General features: G+C 38.7%; 1 protein-coding gene across 1 annotated transcript in view; it reads left to right on the top strand.

Annotated features, from left to right (window-relative positions):
• PCLO (piccolo presynaptic cytomatrix protein) overlaps positions 1-23,871 on the top strand; it is a 288,802-nt gene that overhangs the window by 170,857 nt on the left and 94,074 nt on the right. The window contains exons 8-9 of the mRNA XM_029077273.2: positions 5,151-5,287; positions 12,278-12,359. Of these exons, the coding sequence (XP_028933106.1) occupies positions 5,151-5,287; positions 12,278-12,359 (219 nt within the window). The remainder of the gene's footprint in view (positions 1-5,150; positions 5,288-12,277; positions 12,360-23,871) is intronic.

Genomic DNA, 23,871 nt, shown 5'->3' with positions numbered 1-23,871 from the left:
TCTGTGCATGTGTGATTTTTCCCTCTGTAAAGACTTACTCTTCCTGTTTTCTTTGTGTGTCTTTTGTGTATGGTTTTTATTTTTCTCTTGTACAGGACAATTCTGGATTGTTCGTAGAATTAGTGGCATGTTTTTCTTTTCCGTTGTGGCTTTGGTTAGTGTTTTGGTTTCTTGTTAATGGGTTTGCATATTTCTTACTCTATCTGGTGTCAACCTTTCTAAAGGATTTGTCAGTCAAATGTAAATAAAATACAACCAATTTACAATTGGATCTTTCCTCAATGAAATTAGAGTACTCTGCCAAAGTTTTGTTTATCTCAATTTATATTTTATAATTTGCAATTATAGTGAATCAATATAATTCATCCCAATAATCTTTCCGGTTCACATTTTAGTGTTATGTATTGGTTATTCCAGCCCTTTGTGGCCAAAGATGCATAGGAAATTGAATTTGGCTCCCAAGCTTTTGAGCTCATTTCCTTGAGATAGTTTAAGGTTAAATAAGTATTTGTTAGGGTAATTGAATCTTATTTTAAGTCTTTAAGGTGTTTTTAAATATATATTATTGATTAGCATCACATTATTAATTATGTCATGTTAGAGAAGGGTAAAAGAGCTCATTGATATTCATGTGTTTAAAATTGGATTATAATCACCAATAACCAAATTTTATGTGGAAAGAATGAAGGGATGTTTGTTTACACTTTGTTTTCCTGGATAAAAGAAACACCTTAACCCTTAAATAAATGTCAGAGAATTTTATATTTTTATAAATATACTAAACAGTAATGACTGGTTTCTTTCATTTTAAAGAAATGTTAGAGAAAATCATAAATATAATTTTGAATATTTAAAAACTTGAAAACTGTAGAACATAAATGGATCATGACGTGGCTCAGTGGAAAGAGCATGGGCTAGGAGGTCAGAGGTCATGGGTTCGAATTCCAACTCTGCCACTTGTCATCTGTGTGACTGTGGGCAAGTCACTTAACTTCTCTGTCCCTCAGTTACCTAATCTGTAAAATGGGGATTAAGACTGTGAGCCTCATGTGGGACAACCTGATTACCCTGTATACCCTGGCGCTTAGAACAGTGCTCTGCACATAGTAAGCGCTTAACAAATACCAACATTATTATTATTGTAACAATCAGTCAGTGGTATTTATTGAGCACTTACTGTGTGCAAGACACTGTCCTAAGTGCTTCGGAGAGTACAACACAGCAATATAATGGGCACATTCCCTGCTCACCGCGAGCTGTAAGATTTACATTTACAACTGGAAAAATAAATTTCTTCTTCAAGATCATGCCAAGAGGGAGAATGAAGCATTAAGAGAACTTAAGCTTGTTATCTTTTTATTTTACATTGTCTTTTCGTTACTTCATGTGAATTATGTAATAAAAGTGCATGCACTATATCGTTTGTAAATAGCTGTCTTTATCTCCAGGGAAAAATTGGCATGTCATGAAATGGAGGAGCTTAGTTAATTTACACACTTTTTTTCATTCTGAGTGGCATTATCATTAATGTTTGTCATAAGAAATATTTCATATTGCTTATGAAATTAATTAGCCTGTTTAAAATGTAATCTAAACCCTTTTGCTCTCTGCCCGCTTGTTGCATTTGTGCTGCTCATTTCACACATCTGAAAGATCCAAAGGAGACATAATATAATCTGCTGTTTTATTTAATCCAAGAAATGGTATACCCTACAAAAACCTTTTTAAAAAATAACCATAAAATTCATACAAAATTCCCCTCCCTTTCCCTTGCATCATATATAAAACCAACTGACTAAAACCAGTTGGAAATTATTGTTCCTGGAAAAGTTTGATCCACACAGAAAATGAGGTGAGTGTGAAGGTATCTTGTTCTTTGACAAATCACATCATAGTGCAATAGATTTAATTTTGCAGTATTTTGAAGCAGTATTTCTCCCCTAATAGGGACCGATGTTACTAGAAGTTATTGAAAATACAATATGCTGCATGTAGTTAAAAAAAAGTTTAAACTCAAGACCCAGATTGAAGAGAAATAGTAACCTTTAATATTTCTCAAAGAGTTAGTTTTACTTAAAATATGGGAGGTTTAATATGACTGAAGAAATTTTGGATCATTCCCCTCAATAGTTTCCTCAGGACCCTGACTCTCAACAGTGATAGTACAAGAGTAAACAAATGTACTGTTTGAATTTATCCTGTAACATTTTGAAAGTGCAGTGAAAAGGATTAGTCATTTATAAATAACCTCAAGACTTCTGTTGAAAATGTGGAGATCTGAAAATGTGGGCAACAAAACGTAGATACTAGACCAACTGTGAAGGATCCATTTGAAGTCTCTGTGTCCATCACAGTTACCCAGATTCCTGATTCTCTTTACTTTTTTTATTTTCAAAGCAACAAGCTTTTAATGTTCTTGAGTTTCATAAGAAGTAAACTTTTGAGATCCACCATTGGTTTTTCTACCATCTTTGAATATTTTTGGATATTTTCTGCTTAATTCACCCTTCCACCTTTGCAATGGCATAGTCCATCCTGACCATGAAAGAGGAAAAAGGCCCATTTTACACCTTGAGTTTCCATGTGGAACTGGAGGCCTCCACACAACAAAGCAAAGCAGCTCCCTCAGTGGGACTCCATATGCCTGCAATGGGACCAGGATAAATCCCAGGGACCTGTTCACTCAGGTTCTTTCAGCCTTCCTCGTTGTTGGGAGGGAAGAATGACTGGATTTAAACTGATCAATAAGGCTACTGTCCCCAAGCAGAGGAGGAGAGCTTCTCACCCCCTCCTCACTCCCTCACTTCCTTTTATTTCTCTTGGAGTTTATTTCAGCACTCCTATCTTACATTTCTTAGCCTGGGAACAGTTTGTATCTGCAGCCTAACCTCCAGTTAAGGAGCCCAGAGAAGCAGGTATGGCAACCATGTCAATGGCTGGTGATGAAAAGGGGAGGATGAATAGTGGGGCACTAGGAGCTCCCCATTTCTCCCTCCCCAGTATAGGCATCCCATAATTAAAAAGAATACAGTTATCAGTCTGTGCAACTCATCCAATATCAATTCTTTCTTGCTTTCAGCATGAAAGTTGCTATTTCCAAGTCTGATCTTGTTCAGTGGCCTAATGATGTCAAACCAATTACCCACTGACCCATTTTTTAACAGGAAAGATTGCACCAAGAATAATTAAACCATGTAACTATGTGTCTCAACAACTGGATCTTCCATTTCTACCCAGTTGCACTTAGAGCTGCTCTCTGCTGCTCACTTGCTCTGTTTCTTCTGTTACGATGAATTTCAAGGGGCTATTCATCTAGCTCCTTTCATATACACTAAAACAATTTACAGTTGATTATATTTTGTCATATGGATGGCAAGTAAGATGGCATTATTCACTTTAAAATGATGGGAGAAGGCAAATGAAATATCCAACATCCGAGGTCACGGAACAATTGAGAAGAGATGGCTTTACTTTGTCATAGAGAAATTTCAAAAGGTCTTCTAAGACTGCACATTATGCTTGAAGAAAAAACAAAAGGTTCTTCAGGGGCAATATCCCTCATCCAGTTCTTTTTTCATTGCATTGTGTCATTTAAAAGAGCTTTTCATCATCTTTGTGGGGATAAAAAAAATCACAAAGGGGTATTTTAAGAGCTAGGGAGGTACTCATTTGAGAGAATCCATTTCCTGAACAAATCAACTTTTTGGACAAAACCTACCCGATATCCTAACCCACAGATCAGCACCATAGGTTAAAAAATGCATTTATCTCACAATTTATCAGTATATTTGTTCACTGGGGTTTGAGCAAGGGGGACCCTTTTAATAGAGATGTTTTTTTCACATAGAATTAGTCACTCTATGTTTTGCATAATATTTGGGATGGTAAAAGAAAAATAGCTCATTTTTACCTGATGAGCTACAATTTCTCTATCACATATTTGGAAGTTTGAAAAATAACTCCATATGCATTTAGGGGACGATTGTAATTGAATCTATTTATGTGTTCCTGAAAATATATTACCACATAGAGGCTAAGTGTCTGATCCATTTAATGTCAGCTATTATGAACGTGGAGAAAAATGCTATGCAGGACACCCAGGTTCCCTGCAGTGTTCATGTGTGTGTGTGCAAATCCTTATGGCTACATGAGATGTGCTCCATCTGGGAACTGACTGGGAATGAGCTGAATGGGACGAGGCACTGGGTGAGTGCTACTGGTGATTCTTTTTGCATCATAGTAGTATCAGGGCCCTTAGGTTAAAACCCCTCCAGGCAGGGCTGGAAAAATACATGATTGCAACTTAATTTTGGTGCTTCTGACTTGGCTACCCAGGCAGTTATAATAATGTTGGTATTTGTTAAGCGCTTATTATGTGCAGAGCACTGTTCTAAGTGTTGGGGTAGATACAGGGTAATCAGGTTGTCCCACGTGAGGCTCACAGTTAATCCCCATTTTACAGATGAGGGAACTGAGGCATAGAGAAGTTAAGTGACTTGCCCACAGTCACCCAGCTGACAAGTTGCCAAGCTGGGATTTGAACCCATGAACTCTGACTCCCAAGCCCGGGCTCTTTCCAATGAGCCATGCTGCTTCTCTCTGCAAGCCTGTATGTAGGAGGGGAAAAAAAAAGAAAGGGAGAATTGGGTCATTCTCCCCTCTGCATGTGGAATGGAATAGACTGTAGGAACAGTTCGGGAGAAAACATTTTTTTATCACCCGAAACTTAGGAACATATATCTGTGAAATAGGAAAGAATATTTGAGTAGTTAAACCAAGAAAACGTTCAGGATATATTTGGTACCTGAAGGTAAAGAAAAGCTGAGCAATAATTGACCTGAGATACCTACTGTGTATGCATAGTTCACTGCAATCTATTAATTCCACTGCCAGAGAGAACCGTACTGTTCATTGGATCATTTGGAATTTTTGTGTACTAAAGTACACCTGCTAGATTATTCAGTGAATACTTTGCAGTTGTACCTGGGTCATTTGAATCTGTTCTGATCTCCCTTACCTATAATTTTATTCAACCTGCATGGCCAGATAATAGACAATATGCATGTCTGCTCTGGGTATCATCTGTTGCCCTCTCCTAATTCTAGTAGTAGTACGGGTCAGCACACATGACATTTTCTTGGTTTTCAAAGCCTACCACCTACGTCGTGAAGAAACAGATTGGTTTGACAAGCCCAGGGAGCCTCGCTTGGAGAACGGACAAGGTCTTGACCGAAAACTGCCAGAGAGACTGGTCCATTCGAGACCACTCAGTCAACATCAAGAACAAGTAAGTCCTCTATCATGTTTAACAATGGCCATAATGCTGCCTTAAAATTCTCAGGGCTGCCTATTATGGAATTGGGCCAATGATGTCCTGAGGCCATATGTTTTCCACACTACTTGTAGGTCTAGCTTGATTTGCAATCAACACTAGATCACAACCTACCAACTCTCTTGAATCTCCCAAGTAATTAGCACAGCACTCTGCCCAAGGTAAGTGCTGAATAATTAACACTAATTGATTAGGAAGAGGGTAGCATTAACATTGTCTTTTAATTAGAAGCATATTTGCCAAATTCCTTCACGGTCAAGATGCATTCTACATGCAAGAACCTTTCAAAGAGTACCATACAAGGGAAGAATTAGATTTTTGGTGATGGGTTCTGGACATTCCTGAATAGAAATTCATTTTTTACTTCACTACAACAAATTGTTCAATTAGAATTATAAGTAGAGAGCTTTTGTTTAAACATTATTTTAATTAACTAGTAGCTCTTTAATAATAGTTCAAATTGGAAATTTATATTAAACATATTAAAAATTGATTTTTTTGTCCACTATTTTTTAAGCTTGCCACTTTTTTAGAGATTTTAAAAATAATAATTACACAATTGTACTTGATACATGGGAAATTCCCACTCTTAATGTTGACCTATTTTGGAAGATTAGGCTGCTGAGAAAAATGTATGCAAGTGTGAAATTGCTCTGTCCTATGAGTCTTGGCAAATGGTTAAAGAAGAAACAAAGAGAGTAATGTTTCAACCCTAAATATTCACTCTGGGAACAGGAGTGAGCAAAACTTGAGGGTTATGACTTAAAAATGAAGTAGACCAATTAGCAGCTGATGCAAAAGGGAACATGTTATAGGAAAGAATAGAATTGCTTTCAAAATTTCATATTCAAGATAACTTTCTGCCGGTAATTAATAGAAAACACTATGTTGGCTGGATCCTTTTAGCTAGTGGATATATGTACTACCTTTTGTGCATCACACTTCATTCAGATCCAGACATACACTTAGGACATGTCTACTAATGCAACCCTCACCTTATCTGCCCAAAGACTGTGAGCCACATGTAAGACACGACTTGTGTCCAACCTGACTAACTTGTATCTTTCCCAGCATTAAGAACTGTGCTTGGCACATAGTGAGTTCTTGACAAAAACCATAGTATTCCTTAAGTAGTTGATAACCATGCACAAATTATCCCAGACCAAATTAAATATGCATATATGTATATATATATACACACACACATATATATTTCTAATTCGATTTCCTCTTCCATAAGGACTGAAATATTTTGACTGTGTACTCACTCACTGAGTGACTTCAAAGAATCATGTCACTTTGTGAGTCAGGACAATGCAGAAGGGAGTGGGAGAAAAGGAAATGAGGGCTTAGTCAGGGAAGGCCTCTTGGAGGAGATGTGTCTTCACTAAAGTTTTGAAGAGGGGAGAGAGTAATTGTCTTTCGGATATGAAGAGGGAAGGCATTCCAGGCCAGAGGCAGGACATGGCTGAGAGATCAGTGGCTAAAGAGATGAGATCTAGGTGCAGTGAGTATGTTGGCATTAGAGGAGCAAAGTGTGGGGGCTGGATTGTAGTAGGAGAGTAGAGAAGTGATTGGGTGCTTTAAAGGAGTTTCTCTTTGATAGGGAGATGGATAGGCAACCACTGGAGAGGTTCTTGAGGAGTGAGGAAACCTAGACTGAATGTTTTTTGTAGAAAAATGATCTGGGAATCAGAATGAAATATGGACTGGAGTGGGGAGAGACAGGAAGCAGGGAGGTAAGCAAGGAAGCTGGTACAGTAATCAAGGCAGGATAGAGTAAGTGCTTCAAAATGGGCACTTTTTACTTCAGTCATGACCAGGTTGTATGTAGCAGGTGGAATGTCAAAGGGATGAACGTGCCTTGCATCTTTTACAAAATGTAGCCCCTCATTTTCTCATCCTGGATGCACGTCTTAACGGTCTTAATGGCTGACTGACAGAAAACTACCAGTTCTTCCTGTAATTGGGAGTTGTAATGTTGCAAGGCACCAGGTTAAGGGAAAATCATCCGAACAGCTTTTTCATGTACGATGGTACATTCTACCCAAACGTTACCCGATGGTTGATTCTTAATTCTCCAGCAATGGTCTAACTTGAACATGTAGTGAAAATAAATGTAACAGCAGAAAAAAGAGTGTCTCATAGAGACCCCCTTTGGCATTTCTATTCACCTTGGCACTGAAATTTTCTGATATCATTGCTGGAATGCCACAAAGCACCCTGATTCTTCATTCTCCAAGAATTCTCCATTAAATTCCTGGAATAATGTGGATTTATCTCCATTTTTCTCAACCTATAGCCAGGATTCTAGAGGGAGCTGCAAAATGTCATCTCCTCGTCAATCACTTCACTGAACTATAATAAAAATGAATATTGAGCCCATAGTACTAATAAAACCCAACACTTTTTATTCATTAGCTTATGAATCACCAATATTTATAGTTATCATAAAATCTCAGGAAGTAGACGAAATGAGAAACTAATAGACTGCTGTAAACCTAGTCCATTTTCCCTTAAAAGCTGTGCTCACTGACTGAGTTGAGGAGCATTCAGTGAGAAGTACTTAGCAATACTAACTACCAGACTAGCAAACATATTAACTGCAAAATAAATTGCAATTTTCTAACGTATGAATTGATGAGAAGCAGCGTGGCTCAGTGGAAAGAGCCTGGGCTTTGGAGTCAGAGGTCATGAGTTCGAATCCCAGATCTGCCACTTGTCAGCTGTGTGACCGTGGGCGAGTCACTTAACTTCTCTGTGCCTCAGTTACCTCATCTGTAAAATGGGGATTAAGACTGTGAGCCCCACGTGGGACATCCTGATTCCCCTGTGTCTACCCCAGCGCTTAGAACAGTGCTCGGCACATAGTAAGCGCTTAACAAATACCAACATTATTATTATTATGATGTGATTTTTTAGGCATTATTTCAATTTATTCAATTTATTTTAATGTGCCATCTGCTAGAAATACTTAAAAAGATTTAGAATACTATAACCACATGAGTTGTTCAGTATTCATATGGGGGGTTCTTTTGTATGAATTCAGTTGGTTGTTTATCTGGACAAAACATGAGCCATACCACATATGCAGATGAAGATGTCTGAGGGAATAGAGAGGCCAAAATGAAGAATTACATTCTGGAGTGCAGACTTTAAAACAAGATGGTTTTACAGATAGCTGGGGTTCTTTAGGGGTATAAATCAGGGCATTGATTAGTGATCTCATTAAGTCCCTTCCAATGAAATTTCAAGTTAGTGGGTAAACCCAATTTCCAGTGCCACATTTATTCTCACTGATTAGATTTTTCCTGTTTAGGAGCAACTTCCCTCTACTTCTACATTCATTCATTCATTCATTCATTCGTATTTATTGAGCACTTACTATGTGCAGAGCACTGTACTAAGCACTTGGAATGAACAAGTCGGCAACAGATAGAGACAGTCCCTGCTGTTTGACGGGCTTACGGTCTAATCGGGGGAGACAGACAAGAACAATGGCAATGAATAAAGTCAAGGGGAAGAATATCTCGTAAAAACAATGGCAACTAAATAGAATCGAGGCAATGTACATTTCATTAACAAAATAAATAGGGTAATGAAAATATATACAGTTGAGCGGACGAGTACAGTGCTGAGGGGATGGCAAGGGAGAGGGGGAGGAGCAGAGGGAAATGGGGGGAAAAGAGGGTTAAACTGCGGAGAGGTGAAGGGGGGGTGATAGGGGGAGTAGAGGGAGAAGGGGAACTCAGTCTGGGAAGGCCTCTTGGAGGAGGTGAGTTTTAAGTAGGGTTTTGAAGAGGGGAAGAGAATTAGTTCGGCGGAGGTGAGGAGGGAGGGCGTTCCAGGACCGCGGGAGGACGTGGCCCAGGGGTGGACGGCGGGATAGGCGAGACCGAGGGACGGTGAGGAGGTGACCAGCAGAGGAGCGGAGCATGCGGGGTGGGCAGTAGAAAGAGAGAAGGGAGGAGAGGTAGGAAAGGGGCAAGGTGATGGAGAGCCTTGAAGCCTAGAGTGAGGAGTTTATGTTTGGAGCAGAGGTTGATAGTCAACCAGTGGAGGTGTTTAAGAAGGGGAGTGACATGCCCAGATCATTTCTGCAGAAAGATGAGCCGGGCAGCAGAGTGAAGAATAGACTGGAGCGGGGCGAGAGAGGAGGAAGGGAGATCAGAGAGAAGGCTGACACAGTAGTCTAGCCAGGATATAACGAGAGCCTGTAGCAGTAAGGTAGCCGTTTGGGTGGAGAGGAAAGGGCGGATCTTGGCGATATTGTAAAGGTGAAACCGACAGGTCTTGGTAACGGATAGGATGTGTGGGGTGAACGAGAGAGACGAGTCAAGGATGACACCGAGATTGCGGGCCCGAGAGATGGGAAGGATGGTTGTGCCATCCACGGTGATAGGGAAGTCTGGGAGAGGACCGGGTTTGGGAGGGAAGATGAGGAGCTCAGTCTTGCTCATGTTGAGTTTTAGGTGGCGGGCCGACATCCAGGTGGAGACATCCTGGAGGCAGGAGGAGATGTGAGCCTGAAGGGAGGGGGAGAGGACAGGGGCGGAGATGTAGATCTGTGTGTCATCTGCGTAGAGATGGTAGTCAAAGCCTTAAGAGCGAATGAGTTCACCAAGTGAGTGAGTGTAAATGGAGAACAGAAGAGGGCCAAGAACTGACCCTTGAGGAGCTCCAACAGTTAAAGGATGGGAGGGGGAGGAGGCGCCAGTGAAGGAGACCGAGAATGACTGGCCAGAGAGGTAAGAGGAGGACCAGGAGAGGACGGAGTCCGTGAAGCCAAGGTGAGATGAGGTATGGAGGAGGAGGGGATGGTCGACAGTGTCAAAGGCAGCAGAGAGGTCAAGGAGGATTAGAGTGGAGAAGGAGTCATTGGCTTTGGCAAGAAGGAGGTCATGGGTGACCTTAGAGAGAGCAGTCTCGGTAGAGTGGAGGGGACTGAATGTTGTTATAGTATTATATATAATATATAGGCTAGTAATATAACATTTATTATTACTGTAAAAGACATTTACCGTTTTTTTTCCATATTATGAGGCTGCTTCAAAAGCAAAGCACCATTAAGATAAATCTAAAGTTTGTAACCATTCTGCCATTTACATGGTTTTGACAAACTAACCAGGGAAGGTAATGTGGGTAGAGGGAAATCATGATGGCCATCTTGGATTTATCTTCTCCTGAAGCCATGTCCTCATTCCCCCAAACTTTTTAGTTTTTCATGGTATTTCTTAAAGTGCTTACTATGTGCCAGGCACTGTTCTAAGCACTAGACTAGATACAAGATAATCAGTTTGGACACCGTCCTTGTCTCATATCGGGCTCACAATCTTAATCCCCTTTTTACAGATAAGGTACCTGAGGCACAGAGCAGTGATGTGACTTACCCAAGGTCACACAGCAGAGAAATAGCAGAGCCGGGTATAGAACCCATTTCCTTCTGATTCCCAGACCTGTGCTCTATCCACTAGGCCATGATGCTTCACCTCACTAGTGAGACATTACTTACCTGCTCTGGTTCCAGGTTGGAATGCCAGCAATGACAATTTTTATGACAGGTGCCAGCTCTGGAGGGGCTCTAGTGGCCATTGCCTCCATGGGTTTCTATCTGTGAGGCTGAACTGAACCATTTCCCACCCCAGGGCATTTGAGTTTTCCAGTCAGAGCTTAGACCTTTGCAACAGGGCTAAAATTTAAATCAAGTTCATTCATTCAGTCATATTAAATGAGCACTTACTGTTTGAAAAGCACTGCTCTAAGCTCTTGGGAGAGTACAATATAAAAATTAACTGGCACATCCCCACGTCTTTCTGACCCTTCATCTTTTCCCAACCTTACTGCCACTCTTAAGCCTCACCATGCTTGCTTCCCTTCAACTTCTCCATGCCCCAATTCTCCCCAGACTTCAATGTGAGTGACTGACTCCTCTGTAGAAAACCCTGGCAAAGTCGCAACATTGCATTCCTAGACACTGTGGCAGTCGGCCACTCATAGATTTTCTGTGCTAAAACCAGAATGGTAGGACTTTCTCAGACACAGTGTTTCCCATTATTCTCCTCTCAATCAGTTGCAAACTCTTTAATGAGGATGATAATTATAGTAATAATAGTGGTAATAATAATTGTGATATTTGTTAAGCACTTACTCTGTGTCCAGGACTGTTCTAAGTGCTGAGGAAGATAAAGTCCCTTGGCCCAACAGCGCTCACAGTCTAAGAGGGAAAACATTAACTGAATCCCCATTTTTACAGATGAGGTAACTGAGGCACAGAGAAGTTAAGTGACTTGCCCAGGGTAATATAGCAGGTACATGACTGATTAGGATTAGAACCCAGGTCCTGACTCCCAGACCCATGATCTTTCCATTAGTCTATGCTGTTACTCCTTGATGCAGGGATCCCACTTTATACTCCTTTTCTGTCTTCTACAAGTGTCCTAAAAATAATAAGAACTAATAAATTATATTGATATCAAGGAAGTACAATATTATGGCTTAACTACTGCCTTACTCTTTAATCAATTACCAACTCTCATTATTCTACCAATGTTGCATCAATATCTGTAATTTTATTTATATTGATATCTGTCTCCCCGCCCCCAAACTGTAAGTTTGTTTTGGGCAGGGAATGTCACAGTTTATTGTTGTACTGTACTTTCCCAACTGCTTAGTACAGTGTTCTGCACACAATAAGCACTCAGTAAATGCAATAGAATGAATGAATAACAATACACATTTTTAACTAAATTTAGAAAGTCTATCTGCTAAAATAAGTCCAGTTATCAATAAGGAAATCAAGGCAGCAACACTGGGGACCAAATTATGTACTTCAATATCTCTAATGATTTATACCTATGTCTTAAAATTAATGAGGACAATTTGCTATTTCAATTATTTCTAAACTGGGTGTGCTGCTTTCTAACACTGGTGTGTCATGTTCCTCAGATGAATGGCAAACCAATACACTACATCTTTCCTCATGCAAGGATAAAATTACTGAGGGACCCAAAGGATCACACCATTTCAGGTAATGCCAAACCGATAAAATACCATCATCTTTTTTGCATTAAAGTTATTGCATGAAGCATGCACTTGGATTTTATGGTAACAGGGTAATGCCTAGGTGTGTCTTCAGAAAATCATTCTAGTTTGTCAAACAAGCATGGGAAAAGTGTGCATGTCAAAGCATAGATTCTGATGATCACAATAAGATGAAACAGAATGTTTTGAATTTTTTGTGGGAGGAGGAGGACAATACATTATCGTCATCATCATCATCATTATTCTAATCCTGTGCCTCTTAAGGTAAGATATTATGAACAGCATCATATAGAGTCAGATAAATGACTGTCTTGTAGGAGCTTATATAACTCTTCCAGGTCACTAGATAATTTAGAAAATTACTTTGAAAGGGCCTAGAGGCCTTGAATGCTCTGTGCTTTGCCAGAAGTGAGCAATACATTCCACTCCCACATCCCTGAGATGATTGCACTAAAGAAAAGCGGTTTGCCAGAGGGTAGAGATGATTTATCCACACAAAATAGAAAATATAGCAAAACATAGGTCTGCTTATTCATTTGCATCTAGGTTTGCATTCACATTCACGTTCTGTGAAAGGCAATCACAATCAGCAGACATTAATGTATATAAATCTAAGAATGGACATGTGCTACGTTACATTTTTTTTCCTGTGCTGTATTACTAATGAATCAACAAGGCTGCTATTTCAAGGTAATTGTTGTGTTGTGTGGGAAAACATAAACTTCTGGGTATTTGAACTTGTAAGTGATTTTGGATTTACAGAAATTGCTCCTTTTCATGACTATGTAGGACGAAGGAAAGAGTGAATCAATCTGGCCTTTTTTTCTTTTTCATTTTTTTCCCTCTGGAGATATGTGGTGTTTGTCTCCTGCCAGAAGCTTTCATGATTGTCGCAGATAAGAATTTCTTCTTAAATACTGATTAAAATTCCAATAGTGTATAAGAAAATACACTTCTATTTAGAAGTAATTACTTGCTACAAACTACTGAAATTCCCTCCAGCTCACAGTGAAAAGCAGGACAGTGCTTTCCAGCACTGTTAAATATCGAAATTTTTTCAGCAGTTCCAACAAATTTTCAATTTATTTTCAGTATATCTTTAGGACATTCTGTTTTTCTGTGTTCCTGGTGTTACCTTCATTGCGTATTATCCACAAAATAAGAACAACATGGTTTGTTGAATTTATAAACTCAAGGCTTCTTCCTCCCTCATTTCTCCTCTAGGATACTAAGTAGAAATGCAGTTTCCATCTACTTTTGCAGTAGAATACAAATGAATGATATGCATTTTCATCACATGAAGTGTTGCCAACGTTTTTGCCAAAGGGGTATAAATCATGCTTGTTATGATTCACCTGTGCACATTCTGAATTTATGTAGAGACGTAGAAAAAGACATATGGTCTAATGGGTATAAAATTGGATTAAGTCACATGTAAGACATCCTTTATCCTCCTTGGGTTTCACTTCTAATTGTACTCTCAAGAGAAAGCGGTGGAAATACGAGATTTAATTCAGATCAACACAAAGGCTTTTCACAAATGTTAGCAAATGTGATCATAGAGCAACGTGAAACCTTTGGAATGAAACATTTCTGACAGCTACAAGAGAAATCTTTCTTAACATCGCTTGGGGTCATGAAAAGGAACTGGCAATATCTCTGAAAGTTGAAGCAGCATGTCCTAGTGGTAAGAGCTTGTCCTGGGAGTCAGGGGACCTGGGTTTTAATCCTAGCTCTGCCACTTGCCTGCTGTGGTGCGTTGGACAAGTCACTCAACTTCTCCATGCCTCAATTTCCTCATCTGTAAAATGAGGATTAAAAGCTGGATTAAAAATGTATTTAATTGTTTTGTCATTATCATTATTATTTGGAGAACGCTGTGATTATCATTATATTGGCAGCAAATTTCAAAGAAAATAAAAAGGATTTAAAACATTTTAAAATTAAAAACTTAGACTCTTATCCCCATATGGGACAGGAACTGAGTCCAAACTGATTTTATTGCATCTGTCCCAGCACTTAATGAAATGTTTGGCATATAGTAAGTACATAACACAAACTATATTAGTAGTATTATAATTACCACCAGGAACTTTAAATTTATGGGCTAGCCAATTACTGTAGCCCAGGGACTAGCCAGCTGTAGTGGCTAGTCACTTTTTTTTTCCCAGTAGTAGGGGTTGGGGGAAAGAAACAGGCCTAGTTTGATATAGGCTTCACAGCCTATATGCTAGTAATAACAATAGTGATAATAATAGCTATGTTTAAATACTTACCATATGTCAAACACTGTTCTAAGCACAGTAGATAAATTTCCTAATTTAGAAACCATGATTAGATAACTGACCCCAGCTACCTTATGCCTTTGTTTTGAGAGCCAGATGTTCCTATTCCTTTGTTGGATGAGGAATCTGAGATGAAGTATGCAGGAAGCAGCTAACCAGAATCAGCGTGAGGGATCAGGTTAGGCTAGATAGAGAATGATGGATTGCCTTCTGATTCCAGTGGAGGGTGGACAGTTGCTCAGGAGTAATGAAATTTTAGCTTTTCCAGAAGCTCTTCTAGGGTCAATGTTAAAGGCTTAGGTACACATCCTTGCATAGCAAGAACTGAGGACTTGGCAAAGTTAGCCATGCTTGTCATATTAAAAAAAAAACAAAAACTAGAAATAATCCTCAACCTTTTCTAGTATTTACATAATCCAAGAAATGAATTAGAGGAAATAGAAAAAAAATACTTCTAGTATATTTATAATAAAATCAAGGCTTGTATTTTTAAAAGGCTAAATTACTTGGAAAGGGTTTTATAAAAAATATGTAGGTTCAGGATATGATTTCCATGAGTCTTTTTGATGTTGGGAAGTGAATGGTGATCAAGAACATGTACTTTCTAGCAGGGCTGGGGAAGGGGTGAGGAGGCAAGTGGGGCAATCACCTCAGTTGCCACAACTTTTGTCAAGTAACCAAGGGGCTGCTGGATCTTCTCTGGTTTCTGGAGCAGCTCCACAGACTTGCCTAGGCAGGGGCTGAGATTTCTGGCAGCAACTAGTGGTCTTCAGGAGTGATGGGCAGCAAGAGCAAAACTCTGGGCTTTGCTGTTGTCTATGAAGGCAGTGGAGGGTAGATGGTCTCCCAGTCCCAGAGGAATGCTGCTCACTGGAAACCCAATTCTGGATTTCCGTTGCAGCTGCCTGTCTCCCTAGCTCAAGAGTAGTTCCTTGTCTGGGGCTGGAAAAATCTCCAAAGTTGTTTGGGAAGGCTGGGGCATGGGATAAGCGGTGAGCGAAGCTGCTTTACATTGAAATGCAAAGAAGTAAAATCTGAACCTACTTCTGGATCCCATGTTAAATATTCCAGAGGCTACAGTTCTGAACTCTGCAGCAGCAAGATGTGCTGAGTATCTTCTAGTACCTTTCAGTCCCATTTGTTGATCTAAATTTTAGTTATGGTTAGCCTCCATATCCAGTTCTGATGTCTGAGAAATGATGGCAGTAAATCAGGGGATGATAAATAGCTGAATGTAGTACTCAAGAAGTGCATTTTTGTCTTTTTTTTTTTCTTTCAAAATGCCTTCTTAGATGAAATCAGGAAAAACACAGCTGCTTAGCAAGCTAATATTATTCTTTTCCTCTGATTTGGGGAGGTGGGGAGTACCAAAAAAACATTTGCTGCATGCTGAACCATTATGAAAATGCTGCATCTGGAAGTCTTGAGAAATCATAGTTATCAAGGGGAGTAGATGAAAAACACTGTCAAGGCAATTTAAATACCCCAAATGACAGCCCTTTATAGTCATATATTTTGATTTGCTTTTCTTTATTTCTCATTACCCATTATTTTGTTAAACTCGCTGAAATAGAGCCCAGGTGACTGAAGCCATTCTCATTAGTTATGTGACAAATAGCCCTGGAGACGCTTTTGATTTTGTTCTTATTTTGAGTAAATAAGGAGACCATTATGAATATATCTTCATATTCTGGCCTAATGGAAGGATTTCAGGACCAGGAGGTAGGAAACTTGGGTTCTAGTCCTTGCTCTGCCAATTACTGACTGGGTAACCTTGGGCTAATTATTTAACTTTTCCGTGGCTGCTTCCTCATCTATAAAATGGATATACAGTGTCTGTTCTCCCTCCCCCTTAGAGTGTATGTCTTGTGTGGGACAGGGACTGTGTCTTGTCTGGCTCTTTTGTACTTAGCCCAGCACTTAACACAGTCTTGAAGCATAATAAACACAAATAAATGCCACTGTCATTATTATCATTATAATAATAATAATTACAGTATTTAAGCACTTACTACATGCCACGCACTGTTCTAAGTACTGGGGTAGATACAAGGTAATCAGGTTGTCCCATGTGGGACTCACAGTCTTAATCCCCATTTTACAGATGAGGTAACTGAGGCACAAAGAAGAGAAGTGACTTAGCCAAAGTCATACAGCTGATAAATGGCGTAGACGAGATTAGAACCCTCGACCTCTGACTCCCAAGCCCGTGCTCTTTCCACTAGGCTGCGCTTCTTCTCCATTATCATTATTACAACGATTACTATTATCAAGTGTACATTTGAGACAATAATGTATAAATCATAGCTCATTAAACCTTTAGGTATATGTACATTATTGACTCCTTATAATCTTATGAAATGTTTCATATCAAGGTCAAGATAATTTTAAAATTAGATTTTACTCTTCTATTGAAAGAACAAGAATAACCATAGTGGTAACATGCTAACTATGTTAAACTAAATCAAACGTGTAATACCTCAGATATTTCATGTTTTTTTCCAATGCATTTTTCCTGCAAACATATTCCTTTGCTTAAAGAATACCCTCTCATTTTGATGTTTATGCAAGGCTAATCATAAGCATATTTCTTAACTATGAAAATTGGTCAGCCTTGGAGAAGATTAATTTCCCCAAAATGTATCACAGCATTTAAATATTTATGCTGTAAATATTCAATATTTGAATTTACTTCAAAGATCACAGATGCCTCTTCATGAAGCACTGCTTAAGCAGAACATGCAAACCAGGTAAGAGGTACACTGATGATTATTCTAGTGTGGACAAAGTAAAATAAATGAATATTGAAAACTGGAAATTGTCCTTTTAGTTACATCTAAAACCAGTTTTTAATAATGAAGCATTATGTTGAAAAGCATTTAAGTTTTTATTTATGTTTGTGTAATTCATGCAATTTAAATCCAATATCTGAACACAGGGTTAGGTGCCAATATCTCTCAATAAATGCTGGTTCTGGGAAATGTCAGAAGCAGAATTGGAGAATTGGAGAAATAAGAAAGTACAACTAGTGGAGTAATGTTTTTTCATAGGTGAAATCTACGTTTTTTTAAGGAAGCATTATTTGAAGTAGGAAGACATAATTCCTCAAAAAATATGCAGGATATATTGGTCAACATGTGGAGAAATAGAGGGAAGCACTGTGGGGTGTGGTGGGGGGAGGAGCATGCACTATGACACTTTTTGATAGAACACTACTTTGAAAACTGAGGATAAGGCAGGTGCCTTCCAACTGTGAAGGGACAAAGCCACTCATACACTCCAGTGACCACTCTGATGAAAGGTCCAGAAGAAATCTTTGCTTTAATGTTGGGTTATTTGGGGGCACAACCCCAAACCAACCTGGTCTTGGAGCTCAACCTAGTTCCATCTCAATACAAAAGGCCTCAAGATTTATGGATCCTTTTCAGAACCATTTTCAGAGGATTCATTCATTCAATCGTATGGAGCACTTACTGTGTGCAGAGCACTGTGAAGTACAATAAAGCCATAAAGAGAGACAGTCCCTGCCCATAACAGGCAGTTCTGTCATCTTCTAGACTATAAGCTCATTGTGGGCAAGGAATGTGTCTGTTTATTGTTATATTGTACTCACCCAACCATTTAGCACAGTGCTCTGATCACAGTAAGTGCTCAATAAATAAAATTGAATGAACAAATGAATGTGGTGTCTTGTTGGAAAAGCTTATCCAGGGGTCTTCTAGAAGTGAGAGTGGAGCAAAACGTTTGGAGTAAATTTTGAATGTGGCCCAAACTTTGAGGACCTTGTAAAGAGTACTTATCCCGGAAAAGTGTGAATTTGGATATTCTGGAGCAACTGGACCATTCTTTCATTCATTCGAGCATTCTTGCATGTTTTTATTTTCTAAGTAAAGATTTCATTTGTTAGAAAAATGTGAATTTAATTTGCTAGCAATAGAAGCAGTTTCCAAAGTGTGATTAGGAACAGAAAAACAAATACAAATACAAAACAAAAATGTAAATACATTTTTATTTTATATTTAGTCTCTTTAACTAGCTAATGTAATTATTTTGTGTGGAATTGAAGAATATCTTTAAACGTCAATAAATAATTTTAGCACTTTAATCACTAGGCATTTTTATTTTGTACTAGTATTTGTTCTTCTGTTCCTAATCACACTTTGGAAACTGCTTCTTTTACTAATAAATGAAATTCACATTTTGCTAACAAATGATATCTTTCCTTAGAAAACAAAGCATGCAAGCATAAGTTTTCTCTATTTGTAGATGATCTGCAATTTTTTTTAATCCATTCCTCTACCAGTAAATAGTATAATTTCCAGGTCAGCAATTGCTTCAGTACAACTGCCCTTAACGCTAATTGTGTAAGTAAACTCTAAGGCAAATGAGCAGAGCCAAAATGATACAAAAACCAAAGTATTAAGCATTTTTGTTAATACAGTTATTCACATCTTTTCTAATATCAGAATGCAGGCACTGCTTGTAGTAATCAAAAGACCCTCTTCTATAAAATACAGTAAATATTTTAAAGTCTAGATGTCAGTAAGATAGCAAGCTTTCAAAATCATGTACACCTTTTGAAACCAGAAAAATATTAGTGAAAGGAAATGGACGCCTCCCACTATGAAGAACAAAGAGAAATACGAAAAAGATGATTTGATTTCCCATTCAAACTGGTATCACTTAAAAATAATGAGAATAAAGATGACAATCATATGCTCTACTTTGCAAGAAACTGTATTAATGTTCCAGGATAAGGACAAGATCAGATGATACTGGGGTGGGGCTTGGGGGAACACTTCCCTGGCTTCCTATTTCTTACTTTTACTTTTCTGTTCAGAGTGTTGTCTTGTGACTCCATTTAAAGTCCTATATTATCTTGCACTAACATTGTTAGGGGAATACTTTTCTAGTCCTCGCTCAGATCAACAGATCTCAATTAGGATGATAATTATCTCTCATTCATTACTCTATCTCATTTTCTGATCAATTAAATCTTTTTGGCAAGATGCATATCCATTTATAATCTCTCAAGATATCTCTATAATGTTTTTCAGGAAATGCATTCCAGCACACATTGCAAAGTGTCCACTGTGCTTCTGTTAATGTCAGAAAAGCCTCCTTCTATCTCTCCTGTCTTTCATGCTGAGTCTAGGCTTAAAGAGAAATAGTCATCCTTCCTGGGTAGATTTGGAGAAAAGTGTTAATTGCCTTCTTCAGTGGGAATATTTGGATTCTTAGACTTTAGATGATCAACACATCAGCTGCATGGAAGACCTGAAACATCTAGCACTGGCTTTCAAAAACACCAACACCAATAGCCAGATACCAAATAATAGAAAATTGATGTTTTCAAACAATATGATGTTTGAAAAATCCTGCTTGAGAGAGTATTTTTTTGGAAAACTAGTAAACAAATCTCCTTCACCCAGTCACCATATAATGCACAATATAATGTACTCTATTTAAAAGATACTTTGACTGGATATTTTATTGTGCTCTTAAAATGACCCTATTTTCTATTGTTCTATTTGCTTTCCATATTAACAGAAATGAATCCATTATCTGTAATAATTTTCTGTGCTTCATTTACATCTGCTATTAACAATTACCCATCATTTCACCATGGTAAAATCTGAATCTTGCTTCTTTCATTTGATATTAATATATCCCATTACTTCTTTCTGATCAGCACTTGATAAATGTGTACATGGGACTACAAAAATGAAGGCCTGTATCATATTTGCCCTATTGACATTTGATCCTGTTTAAAGTTGTAGGATGGTAATGGCCAGCTGGTCAACCCTCTCCATTTTAAAATATTTTCACTCTCTTCAGTCAAGTGTTTTACTCCTCTGAAAATTGAAATGTTTGTTTTTCAGCTCTTTTAGGTGAAAAAAGAATCATGCACCTGTAAAGTGCTTTGCACGCAGTAAGCGATCATTAAATACAGTTGAATGAATATCAGGTAACTGAGTCCAGGGAGTTCTCTGGGCTCAAAAAAAAAACACAGAAAATTTGCTTGGGTATACACAATCTCAATAAGCCAGATCATTTGCATAGGTAGTCAGTTATTGAATTGACTTGTGAAAGCCATTTTTCCTCTGTCAGCTTTTGGTTACTCATCTGGAAAATAGACATTATAGTATTCATTCTTTAGGAATATTTGGAGCCTTAATTACTATTTGTAAATGACTTTGAAGTTCTAGTGGAAAATGATAGAAATATAAGACATTATTGGTGCTGTTATTATAATGAGCTATTTCTCTCTTTATTTTTACTGATGTGGAAAAGAGTAGTTCAGTAATACTAACCTATTGAAGACCTCATGCAACTAGCAGGTGATGATGATTGATGTTCTTCATAAACTAGAATGCTTCCATTGAACATGAAATAAGACCCACTCCAAACAAGTCAGTATGGTATAAAGCACTAATGAATAACTCTAGTATACAGAAAGAGAAGCTCTGGTTTGCCTACCTTTTGTGGGCAGAGAACCAGAAGTGTCAACTGGTGGCAGTTTTACTCCTCAAAATAGAAACTTATTCGTGTACCAAGTTGGGTTCATCAATGGGCAATGCCAGGCTCTCTGAAGCCAACACAGAATTCATTCATTCAATCGTATTTATTGAGCGCTTACTATGTGCAGGGCACTGTACTACGTGCTTGGAATGTACAATTCAGCAACAGAGACAATCCCTGCCCAATAACGGGTTTTCTGAAAGTTCCCATGAGCAACAGTTATTTTGGCCACGCCATGGCTCAGAGGGATTAGTAAATGCTTCCATGACTAAAGTTCACTATCTGAGAGAAGATAGATAAAGATTTTTTCTGTGAAAGTTCAGGGATCTTGTGCAGTAGGAATGATTGGCTTCAGGAGTGCTTGGCTGGCCCCCCATGAAATCCAAGTTGGAGAGTTGTTGCAATGTTGTAAATCACCAGAAAATATTTTTGAAACAATTCAACACCTCAGAAAATATTGAAAAGGATCACCCTAACTGTTTTGGATCCTGCCTGATTGCAATAAGGAAAGGATGTAATTGTCTCTGCTGCCCACCTATATCATTAGAGCCAAACCACATGGCTCTGGTGATATAGATCCATGATATAGTGATATCTATATCATGTGATATAGTGATATCACTATATCTAGTGATATAGATTGGAGGTATGTTGTGTGCTAGTGCACTGAGAATCAATTTGTGTTTCTGACTTGGCCTTATAATTCCCTCTGCAGAGGGTAGACTAATAAATAGTAAAGTTGCAGAGGGTTGATAAGTCACTCACTTATCTTCACTGGTGGTTGGTGACTATATCCACCTCCCCACTATGCCCTGAAAAATTACAGTTGGGCTGTAAATCCTATAAGAAGCTGTGTCCAGGAGTAGCTCCAATGCTTCCTGGAAGGTGTTTCCAGCCCCATGCAATTGTGTGCCCATGGGAAACCAGGTATTTCTTTCCGGAGCACGAAATACAGGTCCAGCCTAGACTCACTAGGTATGGTCAAGGGGAAGTTACCTGCAGTTAAACTGGGAAGAGTGGAGAAAAAAAGAAATATTTCCTTTTCATAGCCTGTAGGGTTTTAGTTGATTCCTTTCTAAATCCAAGGAGGAGATTGAACCTTTTTCTCTTCTTCAGTTTCCGTGACTGTGAATTACAACTCACCTTGAATAGTTAGAATCTTACTTGCATTTTCAAATGTATATGCCCATAAAAAAAATGAGATTACCTTCAGGGTACAAAGGTTGATACCTATTACTGATCAGAGAGAGAAAAGTTTGTCTAATTTGTTGGTAAACCCACACACCTAGGCTGTGGCAGACTGAACCTTTTATTTTGGGGGCGGGGGGGCACAAACCTTTCCCTCCTCCTCCCAGCCCCGCCTCGATCCTAATCTGAGTTCAGTATTTTATCTGATTAGCATAATATATTTTTCCTCCCCTGCCTTCCTTATTGCCTTGGGAGGCATTCGAACAGGTAGGCTGGTGGTCGGGAAAGAGGACTGTACAAAAAAGCTAGCCGGCCAGAAGCTTTTGAGTGAACAGTTGGGAAGTTTTAAGGATAGTATGTCATGGGAAAAGCATCCTGATTGCACAGCCTCAACCTAAACCTAACCTTCTCTACCACCCTGAATTTGGAAAAAGTACTTTTTTTTTTCGGTATGGTATTTGTTAAGGGCTAACTATGTGCCAGACACTGTACTAAGTGGTGGAGTGGATACAAGCTGTTGGACACATTCCTTGTCTCGCATAGGAGTCAGAGCTCACAGTCTTAATCCCCATTTTACAGATGAGGTAACTGAGGCACAGAGAATTGAACCTGCAAGTCAGAAGGACGTGGGCTCTAATCCCAGCTCTGCCACTTGTCTGCTGTGTGACTTGGGGCAAGTCACTTAACTTATCTGTGCCTCAGTTCCTTCATCTGTGAAATGGGGATTACAACTTTTAGTCCCATATGGGACATGAATCGTGTCCCACCTGATTTCCTAGTAACTCTCCCAGCTCTTAGAACAGTGCTTGACACATAGAAAGATCTTAAATACCATAAAAAATAGTGATGATAATTATAATAATAAAATGACACTAATATGAGCTAGCTCATGAATTAGGTGATATTGGTGTCATCAGATCCCATGGCCTATGCAACTTAAGGTCCGCCCTCTGAGGTTAATGGTTGGAGGATACTGGAATTTTTTTTCTTTAATCCACTGATGTCCTTTGGAAGATCATTATTGTAGTTGAAATGTTGTCAGTGGCAGACAAAAAGCCTATTTAACACAGTCCCGCAACCCTTACACAGAGACAAACTCAGATGACCCTTGATAAGGTAAGGCAAACCATTGAGCAGATGAATGTCAGAGTATCTGGAGCAGAAGGCACACAAGTATCCAACTGTGCATTAGAATAATAAGTGTTTCTCTGCTTGAATGCATCTCACTCTAACTTATGTAAGCAGTTATTGACATTTATCTGAAAGAGCACATCCCATCTCTGTTTAGACACTAATATTTCCAGTAAGTTTCAGCTGTTTATTTCATAATGAGTTTGCAGGAGTTATATCAGTGCCTGAGGAGCAAAGACATTTTCCTAAAACTATGTATTCCCTGAGGCAAGACTACTTTCCTGGATGATCACAAAGGTCTATGTAAAATAATTGCAAATAATTCTCTGCACTGTTGAACAGGGAAAGGGACTCTAGATTTACAAAGCCATT

The sequence above is a fragment of the Ornithorhynchus anatinus genome, chromosome 13 (genome assembly GCF_004115215.2).
Source record: "Ornithorhynchus anatinus isolate Pmale09 chromosome 13, mOrnAna1.pri.v4, whole genome shotgun sequence".
NCBI lineage: Eukaryota > Metazoa > Chordata > Mammalia > Monotremata > Ornithorhynchidae > Ornithorhynchus > Ornithorhynchus anatinus.
This window is presented reverse-complemented; position numbering and strand designations above follow the sequence as displayed.